At 40.8% G+C, this 12,339-nt stretch overlaps 1 protein-coding gene across 4 annotated transcripts in view; it reads right to left on the reverse strand.

The window, feature by feature from the left end:
• Positions 1-12,339, reverse strand: part of tmem266 (transmembrane protein 266) — a 66,636-nt gene that overhangs the window by 25,329 nt on the left and 28,968 nt on the right. The window contains exon 1 of one of the 4 annotated variants that reach the window (XM_077007436.1): positions 7,503-7,809. The exons of the other annotated variants lie outside the window; for them this stretch is intronic. Within the exon in view, the coding sequence (XP_076863551.1) occupies positions 7,503-7,651 (149 nt within the window). The 5' untranslated portion in view covers positions 7,652-7,809. Of the gene's footprint in view, positions 1-7,502; positions 7,810-12,339 lie in introns of those variants that run through there. 4 annotated transcript variants of the gene reach the window in all.

Consider the following 12,339-nt stretch of genomic DNA (forward strand, 5'->3'; position numbering starts at 1 on the left):
GAGAGAGAGAGAGAGAGAGAGAAAAGTGAGAAAGGACAGAGGAGAGAGAGAAAGGAAGAGGGCAATATATGTGGCTAATTCTGACAGGAACTCTGATATGGGATTCTGTCTTGCTCTGCTGTCTGTATACAAGGTGAGCTAGAGGTCTGAGACTGAGACTAGATGGTACAGGAGACCCCTGCTGAAGTGGCTCTGCTGCAGTAGAGGTGTAGGTCAGAACTGCCATCCCCACACCACGAAATGAATGAAAGCCTTCAGCTAGATGACTGCAGTCTGAGCAACTCGTGGAGCAGAAACCAGTCACAGAGCTAACCTGCTAACACACACATTTCTCTTTGTCCTCTTTTCTTTAAAAAAAGAGGACAAAAAGTGGTGAGTGAAGAGGAGATGTCTACCTAACCAATGATACTATTTCCTTATTTAAAAGACAGTACTTCAAATGTATGAAAATAAGTCAGGAGAACATATAAGAACACAGCTTTGAAACATCTACCATTAGATTGACACATACAGGTTATGTAGAGGTCTAGAGGAAAGAGGAAAGGCAAGAAATATGAATAATCTACAAAGAAGATGGGTATTTTAGATATTTTAAATGATTCCATTCTACTACCAAATATTAATTGACATAACTATCTCAGCCTAATATCAAAAAGCTTTTCATGAGGCAAAAACATAGAAGAACATGAAAGAAGACATAGAAATGCAGAATTGGGTGAGAGGCAGCATTGCTATATTCCGGATTAAAGTATGTGTCTAAACGTATACAGTTTCATAATTCATTTAAACCACTTCCCTCCAGCAAAGCAGAGAGGGCATTAATCTAATAAAGCATTAAAGGAATCCTGAGTGGGTGGGGGTGGAAATGGGGGTGATGGATTAGATAAAGATGGGAAACTTAATTTGGGGCAAACAGCATTAAACTCCTGCCTACTGCAGTATTTATGGCAAGGTGAGGCTGTGATCGGCAGTATTTGTGGTAAGGTGAGGCTGTGATCAGCAGTATTTTATGAGGAGGTGAGGCTGTGATTGGCAGTATTTTATGAGGAGGTGAGGCTGTGATCGGCAGTATTTTATGAGGAGGTGAGGCTGTGATCGGCAGTATTTGTGGTAAGGTGAGGCTGTGATAGGCAGTATTTTATGAGGAGGTGAGGCTGTGATCGGCAGTATTTTATGAGCAGGTGAGGCTGTGATCGGCAGTATTTTATGAGGAGGTGAGGATGTGATCAGCAGTATTTTATGAGGAGGTGAAGCTGTGATCGGCAGTATTTTATGAGGAGGTGAGGCTGTGATAGGCAGTATTTTATGAGGAGGTGAGGCTGTGATCGGCAGTATTTTATGAGGAGGTGAAGCTGTGATAGGCAGTATTTTATGAGGAGGTGAGGCTGTGATCGGCAGTATTTTATGAGCAGGTGAGGCTGTGATAGGCAGTATTTTATGAGGAGGTGAGGCTGTGATCGGCAGTATTTTATGAGGAGGTGAAGCTGTGATCGGCAGTATTTTATGAGGAGGTGAGGATGTGATCAGCAGTATTTTATGAGGAGGTGAGGCTGTGATAGGCAGTATTTTATGAGGAGGTGAGGCTCTGATCGGCTTGTCAGGTTACACGGATAAGGGAGCCTCAGTTTTTTTTGCCACTGAATGCTCTCATCTCAGGGTCTATGTGAAGGTCATCAGGCCACAGTTGTTGCAGACAGCTCTGGTAACTGAATAACAGTCCTGTAGACATGAACAGGCCAGACAATGAGGCTCCAGTGTAGCTGGTGACCCCCGATGAGAAACTCAGGAAACAGGTGTCTAAAATTAGTGGACTATATTTAAAAACAACAGCATCAACAGACACTGCTTAAAACACATGAAAACCAAAAGAATCCAATCGCTCCAAAGAACCATACCCAGTGTAGCTGTTATACCGTCATACCCAGTGGAGTTATTGTACCCTGTCATACCCAGTGTAGCTGTTATACCCTGACATACCCAGTGTAGCTGTTATACCCTGTCATACCCAATGGAGCTGTTATACCCTGTCATACCCAGTGGAGCTGTTGTACCCTGTCATACCCAGTGTAGATGTTGTACCCTGTCATACCCAGTGAAGCTGTTATACTCTGTCATACCCAGTGCAGCTGTTATACCCTGTCATACCCAGTGTAGCTGTTATACCCTGTCATACCCAGTGTAGCTGTTATACCCTGTCATACCCAGTGTAGCTGTTATACCCTGTCATACCCAGTGTAGCTGTTATACCCCGTCATACCCAGTGGAGCTGTTATACCCCGTCATACCCAGTGGAGCTGTTATACCCTGTCATACCCAGTGGAGCTGTTATACTCTGTCATACCCAGTGCAGCTGTTATACCCTGTCATACCCAGTGTAGCTGTTATACCCTGTCATACCCAGTGTAGCTGTTATACCCTGTCATACCCAGTGTAGCTGTTATACCCTGTCATACCCAGTGTAGCTGTTATACCTTGTCATACCCAGTGTAGCTGTTATACCCTGTCATACCCAGTGTAGCTGTTATACCCCGTTATACCCAGTGTAGCTGTTATACCCCGTCATACCCAGTGGAGCTGTTATACCCTGTCATACCCAGTGGAGCTGTTATACTCTGTCATACCCAGTGCAGCTGTTATACCCTGTCATACCCAGTGTAGCTGTTATACCCTGTCATACCCAGTGCAGCTGTTATACCCTGTCATACCCAGTGGAGCTGTTATACCCTGTCATACCCAGTGGAGCTGTTATACTCTGTCATACCCAGTGCAGCTGTTATACCCTGTCATACCCAGTGTAGCTGTTATACCCTCTCATACCCAGTGTAGCTGTTATACCCTCTCATACCCAGTGTAGCTGTTATACCCTGACATACCCAGTGTAGCTGTTATACCCTGTCATACCCAGTGTAGCTGTTATACCCTCTCATACCCAGTGTAGCTGTTATACCCCGTCATACCCAGTGTAGCTGTTATACCCTGTCATACCCAGTGGAGCTGTTATACCCTGTCATACCCAGTGTAGCTGTTATACCCTCTCATACCCAGTGTAGCTGTTATACCCTGTCATACCCAGTGTAGCTGTTATACCCCGTCATACCCAGTGTAGCTGTTATACCCTGTCATACCCAGTGGAGCTGTTATACTCTGTCATACCCAGTGCAGCTGTTATACCCTGTCATACCCAGTGTAGCTGTTATACCCTGTCATACCCAGTGCAGCTGTTATACCCTGTCATACCCAGTGGAGCTGTTATACCCTGTCATACCCAGTGGAGCTGTTATACTCTGTCATACCCAGTGCAGCTGTTATACCCTGTCATACCCAGTGTAGCTGTTATACCCTCTCATACCCAGTGTAGCTGTTATACCCTCTCATACCCAGTGTAGCTGTTATACCCTGACATACCCAGTGTAGCTGTTATACCCTGTCATACCCAGTGTAGCTGTTATACCCTCTCATACCCAGTGTAGCTGTTATACCCCGTCATACCCAGTGTAGCTGTTATACCCTGTCATACCCAGTGGAGCTGTTATACCCTGTCATACCCAGTGTAGCTGTTATACCCTCTCATACCCAGTGTAGCTGTTATACCCTGTCATACCCAGTGTAGCTGTTATACCCCGTCATACCCAGTGTAGCTGTTATACCCCATCATACCCAGTGGAGCTGTTATACCCTGTCATAGCCAGTGGAGCTGTTATACTCTGTCATACCCAGTGCAGCTGTTATACCCTGTCATACCCAGTGTAGCTGTTATACCCTGTCATACCCAGTGGAGCTGTTATATCCTGACGTACATAGTGGAGCTGTTAAACCCTGTCATACCCAGTGTAGCTGTTATACCCTGTCATACCCAGTGTAGCTGTTATACCCTCTCATACCCAGTGTAGCTGTTATACCCTGTCATACCCAGTGTAGCTGTTATACCCTCTCATACCCAGTGTAGCTGTTATACCCTGTCATACCCAGTGTAGCTGTTATACTCTGTCATACCCAGTGTAGCTGTTATACCCTGTCATACAGTGTAGCTGTTATACCCTGTCATACCCAGTGGAGCTGTTATACAGGGCATACCCAGTGGAGCTGTTATACCCTGTCATACCCAGTGGAGCTGTTATATCCTGACGTACATAGTGGAGCTGTTAAACCCTGTCATACCCACTGTAGCTGTTATACCCTGTCATACCCAGTGTAGCTGTTATACCTTGTCATCCTTAGTGGACCTATTGTACTCTGTCATACCCAGTGTTGTACTGCTGTTGGGCTTAATGTGCTCTGTATGGCAACAACGCTAAAGATTTTACTGCCTAAGCAGCTTCTCTTTGATTTTCAGGGCATTTGATCAGACAAACACTATGATCTACACAACACTTGAAACCAGTGTGAGCCAAAAGGGGGGAGGGTCCCAAAGGTCACACTTGTGGAACTGTGAAGCTTCGACATTAAACCCAGAGATGATCTTCAGCACAAGGTCACTGCCAAGGGTTCTGGAGATCTAAAGCTCTTCTCATGGGAAACCGCTTTGAGGAAGACCCTAGCCATAACCCTAACCCTAACTCTAACCCTAACAACCCTCTCTCAAACAACTCAAAAGAAAGTATACTTGGTTCTGAATGATGCATATAGCATCACATTTTAAAACTTCGTTCGACTTCCAAGACTACGGAACAAAAGGAACCAGTCACAGCTAAAAGTCAGCCTTCTGAAAAACTCCAAAGCATTAGTAATCAGACCTATAGCAGCAATGACATTACCGGCATTGAAAAAAATCAATCATGCAATAGTTCTGTGGAAAATGGATTTGACCAAACTACATTGAGTAGACTGCTGCACCAGCTCCTGTTCAATCAGCTCTCTGCCAAACCCAGAAAATCCTCTGCAGCCTGACAACGAAAAGAAAACTTCAGCTTCTTCGAAATCAAGGAAAAGATATATTGAAATGTTCAATAATAACTGTTTATTAGGTGCAAAAAGCCTTTGTAACCTACTTTTTGGGTACTGATAAGAGCTCAGAATAATGGTTTTAATATTTACAAAGCCAGAGTTATTCATATCTTTCATCTGATCTATACCCACATGAAGAAATCATGAAATGGCTTTGTGCTGCAGGATTTGTGTGTGTGTGTGTGTGTGTGTGTGTGTCTGTGTGTCACTTCTCAGACTTACAGTAGTGAAGCTCAGTGTTTTTAATAAGCAATTAATGTTAAATGATGTGTAAATTAAAATATAATAAGTACTGAATTAAAATATAATGTTCTTTTTTTGGAGTGTAACTGGGGTATGATATAGGCTGGGAACGTTAGGTAATATGTTTTTGTAACTATAACAGTAATTTGTAACTATAACATGAGTACATTCATAGGGTAATTAGCAGCATGCACACAACCACAAACGACCACAAAGTGGTTTCAGTTCACCATGATGTCTGACTCTCCTGATTCAGCACAAATCTTCCCAGTTGCAGAAGAGAGAAAGAATGAGGAATGCATTTTCAGTCCAGGCTTCCTAACCCACTTATACACCTCAACACTTCAGCAAGCACTGAGAAACAGAAAACCAACTAAGCACTAAATATATGCTGAATGGAGCTTTTGCTGCTGTTATCACAGCTAATCAATTTAACATCTGAGAGGTTCCTTATTAGAAATGCCACTACACATCATTAATCTCCTGACTTACCTTAAGAAGAAGTGGGAAAAAGTGGAGCGTTTATTGAATCATTTACAATGCGCAAATTTATGACAGGAATGAGAATGCACTAAACTACATCTTTTAATACTAGAGGTCATTTTGACCCCTGTCACTTAATGACACATTATACACATTAACACATTATAAATACTATGTTTTATATTGTTTGACTTATCAAGTAATTAACTTGTTGTTTATATTAACATTTTGGTTTAATTAAATTAAATGGTTTTAAAAACCCATTTGTACCCATGTTGGTAAATAAATAGCTACATTTCTGGAACTGCAGATCCTTGCATCATATTATGAAATGTAGCAATATCGAGGCTGTGAATTAATTATAAGGTATTTATATATTTAACTATGAGGTTGTGCAATATCTTCAGGACTGGCTGGTGTATTAGATTCTGGTTTGGCTCGTCCACCTCGCAGGAACGGACCAGACTGCAGCGTATGGTCAGGACAGCGGAGAAGATAATTGGTTGCAGCCTGCCATCACTTCAGGACATCTACCACAGCAGGGTCAATAGACGGACAAGAAAAATAACCTCTGACCCCTCTCATCCTGGACATCACATCTTCCAACCACTCCCCTCTGGCAGAAGATTCAGAGCCATCAAAACAAGCACAACCAGCACACAAACAGCTTTTTCTCCAGAGCTGTAGCACTCAGCAACAGAACCAGCCCCTCTGCACCTTAAACCCCTCATGCCACTTACTACACTCACCTTCTTCTCCACCTACCTCAATGGACATGAATGACATTTTTCTGTCAAACAGCATTTATTATTATTATTTGTGCAATACTTTTACCACCCCTTGGCTTTTTACTGTTACTGTTTACTGTTAATTACTGTTAATACAACTGCACAACTGTTTATAGCATATTGCATATTTATTACATATCTATTCTGTATATATCTCTTGTATAGTCTGTGTGGTGTCTTGTCGTCTAAATATGTGTCAAGTCTTACTTGTGGGCCAACACCAAGAAAAATTCCTTGTATGTGCAACATACTTGGCGAAATAAAGTGATTCTGATTCTGACTGTGTAGGATTGTATGCCAATTAGGGGTTTCTGAAGCAACATGATAAGAATGGGACTGTGTTATAATTATGGGACTCATCATTGTAGAACTGTGCAATAATTACTTAACTGTGTATTAACTGCATATCTTCAAATAACTGGAGAGATTACCTTTTCGTAAGACTTGTAGGCTATGAAACATTATTTAAAAATATAAAAAAAAATTACACTACTTCATATGATTGAATATTCTGGAAAAAAATCTCTGAAGGGATAAAAAAATATGTCATATCATAACATTGCATGGCATATAGAACTCACAGAAAAAAATCTATTAGTGATTATATTTTGAATTAAAACTAAAGCCAAGGACAACGTAACGTCTGGTAGAGGATCCATTGCTTGAAGCAGTTATTTCTTAATCTTTGATGATTAGCAGTGCGTTTCACTAAAACCTTACTCTTATTAAGAATTAGTTTTTGATTATTGTATGTATTAATATATTGACAAATTGAAACACAAAATAATTACAATTATTATGGTTTGAATTTACATTTGACAGATAATATCTATCATCTGATAATTTGGAGAAAATAGATCAACCAGCACTAATAGCAAAACCTGTCCTGACTCATCCAAACCAACAGAGCTGGGGGGGGCTGAATACTGGTATAAACCAACCAATAACACATCAACTAACCCGCTTCTCTAATCACACTTTATCTTACGCAATGGACTCAGAGGTTCAGTACCTTTGCTTCAGTGTTTATCTCGGAGCACTTACCAAGGTGTGGAGAACCTTGCAGTCAAGTTCCAGAACCAGGCAGAGAATTCCGGTCTGCTCTTTGGGAGAGGGAAACTATTTTGTAATTCGCAGAAAATGAAGACAGCTCTAGCCTGCATCTGCCCAGCAGTGGACCAGCTGTTTCCCATGAAGTGTTTCTTGCCCTTTTCTTTCTTGTTTTTTTTTTTTTAACCAGGACACTTCTCCATCTCAGCTAGAAAAGCAATCTCAGTGTTTGCAGCATGTCTATGATTATTAACAAATCCTCATCTATCCAAAAAACATCATGTTTGTTGAGTGGCCAGGAGGGGCTTTGGTCCTAAACACATGAAGCTTACTGCGCTTGCTGTACAGGCTGAGACACAAGACCGTGCTTTTGGTCTTTAGACATGAGAGAACACAGTAGCCAAGAGAATCTTTCAGACCACAGCAAACATACCCCTGCCAAGTGTTATTTATTCAGGCTCAAAATGACTCGGGGTTAAAATGAGCTACACATGCCCCAGCTGAATGAAATCTTTTGTTGAACAGAACCATTAGAATGGTAATAGAGCTTCTAGCAAGAAAGGCTTAGGGCCTCATATACACAGAAACAAATCTTCACATGCTGCACTCTTGGGGTGTTCTGACTGAGGATGCACATTTTGGTAAGAACCCTTTGCACTGATCCAAGCTCACTCCAGCTGTCCACTCTTACCCTAGTGTTAACTCCTGCGAAAGACCATGCACCCTGATCTCAGATCAGCAGGGCCCAAAGCTGTCTTCATCTTCTCGCCAATTCATGCTTAATACAATATTCTATACAAACATTCTTGCAACATTTTCAAAGATAATCTGGCTGTTCTAATCTTGAGAGCACAGACATTCAAATTCCAGTCCTCAACGTCCAGGTGCTACCTGTCCACTGTCCCTTTACCTGGGACTCAGGTGAGATGATAAATTGGTGAACCCAGTGGTCGACCAGTTACATGAATCATTTAATCAACTATAAGGACCAGATTTGTATCCCACTGAACACCACTGCTACGGAGCATTAGAAGCCATTGAAAATATTTGTGCATTTAAAAGTGATGGTAAAATCCATACCACTAGAGTCAGTATTGAAATGATCTTGTGTTGTGTTCTTAAAGCTATGATACTAAGATGAACCAGTTCATAGTCATATTTGTGATTTCATGAACTTCAGGCTGTCACAAAATTCTGGATATTTCACAAAGAACAATTAGATTAACCACAAACTGGTTAAATGCAGGGGTTCAAGTATATTTATCATGTAGGATTCTCATGTTTGAGGCAACCACTTTATTCAGTCCACCAAGACCACCAATAATTGCTTACAAAATGTACAAAAAATATTAAATAAATAACAATAAAACAGTCAAACTTGTCAGAGATGAGGAACAGAAGGCCTGACAGTGTTGTACAATCCCACACACCCTGCTGTCATGGTTTCTAGCACATTCCAGTCATGGAGCCGTTGCCAGAAATCACTAATAATACTCTGCAATACTAATAATACTCTGCAATACTAATAATACACTGCTAGCCTTAACCCTGCACCAAATCTGCAAGCACTGCAACTGGCCCATGAAGGTAAGAAGAACAAGCACCTTCCTTCACCATCTCCCACTCCTCCTCAATATTTTGGATTTAGGGACTGGGGCAGGAACACCTGCACATTCTCTGGTCTTGTCTGTTCCATGGAAGTGGTTCAACACCAGTGTGAATGTGTAACGTTATATGATGGATACTAACAGGTCTTGGATCAGCGTACCGCAGACTGAAACCTGCCAAAGATAAGGTTTAACTGGAAAAACAGCTAAAATGACAGCACTACTTGTGTTCCTAACATCAGGAATGTGCAACCTGTCGTTTGAAGCGACGGGCAGGTACGTGTGAACCTGCACCAGGTCTGCACCAGTGCTGAGCGTACACAGATCATGGCGCGTGTACACATTGGACTATCCAGCGGAGAATGAATAGGCATGATTGATATGTGTTCTTTGCATAATTATCAAGAACAACGTGGACGGGCATACAGATTACTTCAGATAAGTTTCGGTCACATTTTAAAGCTTCCACAGAATTAAAATACAACGCAACTTCCTTGAAATCTTTTCAACTGCAGCCAATATCTGTGGAATACCAAACATTTTGTACATGCCATTTTATCGTAGTGTGTGTTCCTAAAGGCATCTGAAAGATAAAACAGGAGAGCTCCAGGAACTCAGAGAGGAAAGTACAAAAAGCTGTTTAAAAATGTAGATATTCATCTACTTGCATGAAAACCCGGAGAACTCTCCTAATTTATACAGATGTATTGGCCAGACTAAAGACATAGGTAGGGATGGCAGCTCTGAAATGCAGCAGCGTCTATGCTAAGCTTTAGATCAGCTGGGACTTGGGAACTATACACCCTGTTTAGCTCATGATGTACGGTGTTCCTCAGTCTTTGGCTATAAACATCAGCAATTTTGTTACTACTTCAATAAACCAATTAAGAGTTGAATGCCAGTGAATGAACCCATAAAGGTTCCCTACAATATAAATGGTATTTGGAGCAAAAGAAATGTGATTTCAACCCCATTTTTATCATGGACTCACAGCAGCTTTGCAAACAATTAAGTTTTACCTTCTTTTCTTTTTGGTTAGGATCTAATTCAGTAAACCAGCGATAATTTCACCTGTGTATATGTTGCTTTGTTAAACCTAAGGTGAAAAAGCCTACCACAGGCGCACTATCTGTTGTAGATGTAAAACAATCTATCCTATATTATAATATATTGAAATGACTTCAAAGGCAACCAAAAAAGGCATACAAACAATTACAATTTTTATACAAACAAATGAAGTTTAACGAATCCAAAATGCCGTACTAAATTTAGACAGGGACTATTGTACTACTGATAATAAGAGCTTCAGCTGGCATTAGAAGATACAATGACACTATTCATATGCACTGCCTGTGAGATTAGTGATCCCATGGTTATTAATTAACCACAAACAATGGCAATCCAACTTGGTTACCATTCCCTTCGTACTGAGGATATGAGTCACAAAAGCAGCCTTCAGTGAACCATGACATGCCCACATTCTTGAGTTAAGAAACAAAAATACATCAGCCTACTCCTTTCTCTCATGGAGCCTTCATAACTGGCATGTCCTGGAATGAGTGTGACTTGAAAATCAGGAATTTTGATCTGTAAGGTCAGAATGTATCCAACATAGTTTCAGTATTGCCCTGTTGTCGCTGGCTGTCAGAAGATGACAGTAAGTTTCACTGTATCATAATTTGATCTACAATCAACATCAGAAACTTCATTCAGCAGAGTTGTATGTAGGAGGGTTTAGCCATATTTAACGTAAAAATGCCAAGTCATGTGATTTGATTAGCCAATAGTGCTGAAAGCATATAAAAACATACACTGAGCCTTATGTAAGAACCATACATATGGACATATCCATCCTTAAATAGCTGGTGTTACACTGATATCTGTAGCCACCGATTTCTGTTACTGTAAACCATTCTTAAACTATTTATTTATCATTTCCATGCACTATTCAATGAACACCTTTACACATTTTACCATAAGGAAACATAAAGAGTAATTGAATACCCATGAGAATATGTGGCCCCACTGTACATTCATAAGAAATTAGTTAAACTCCACCCAAAATGTTTTCAGGTGATGGGTTATGCTCTCATATCCATTTACACAAAGGTATGCATGTCTGGGATCAGTGTTACATCTAGAAACATCTAGAAATTATGAAAACTATTATCATTATGACGGCACAGAGGGGTCACGTATTCTGAAGACCATCAGAAATGGTGATGTGTGCACACAGCAAATTCTGCTACAGTCACAGAATTTGTTGGTCACAGACTTTTGTACCGCTGGCATAAGCAGTTTAAGGGGTCGTGTCATATCACTTCACTTTCTCGCATTTGTTCTAGTAGATAGCAAACTTGATCCTGATGGGTCAAACAGAAAAAAAACTAAAACAAATCAAATACATTAACACACTTTTATGGAAAAGGCTGATGTTGAACTTGAGCTGTTGTGACATCCCTCATTCCCCAGGGCTCCCCTCTACCCCCCCATCACGCACATGTGGTGCTCTGTCCTGCTCTTGACTGGTTTGAAATTATACTCATGTAGGTACAGCCTTACTCCGGGGAGATGTTTATTTAATTTCATAGCAAACTAGCTCTTCTGTGACTATACAAACTCTTTAATCACACAGCAAATAACAAGAACGAATTACATTGTTCGACTTAATTCTGTATAGATATGTTTTTCTTTACTCTGAATCTCTGAAAGGAGCTTTTGAAATATTTTCAAACATAGTCTTTTTCATTTAATCCTTAGTTGTTCTCACCTTAGATGGACTATTTTACATGTAAAAAGCATATTTTAACGTTGTATGCCATTAAACCTACTAAATCCTGTTTAGTATCAGAAACATGACAAGTCTCTAACATGTAACCACTTATAAGCAGCATTCTCTATGTGGATAATTTCCCATTATTATAATTACGAACGTTTGTGAGTCTAACATGGCACAGTTGTATAAAAGTAAGAGAAATGTAGGATAAGAACATGAGAATATTCTAGAACGATGTCCAGTGATCAGATGAGTCGACCCCTGAGGGAACAAATTAATTTTACTTTCGTGACGTGAGACACGTGCATAACCACACCCACATGTACAGGGTGGGCCCAAACGTGACCTGTGAAGTCTTGCTCAGTAAGTTTCTTGCCCTGCCCATATTTATGGGTGTTTGTGTGATGGGGATGCTTCTACCATGTGGTCACTTTTGATTTTAAAGTCT

This window comes from Brachyhypopomus gauderio, chromosome 5 (assembly GCF_052324685.1).
Source record: "Brachyhypopomus gauderio isolate BG-103 chromosome 5, BGAUD_0.2, whole genome shotgun sequence".
Classification (NCBI taxonomy): domain Eukaryota; kingdom Metazoa; phylum Chordata; class Actinopteri; order Gymnotiformes; family Hypopomidae; genus Brachyhypopomus; species Brachyhypopomus gauderio.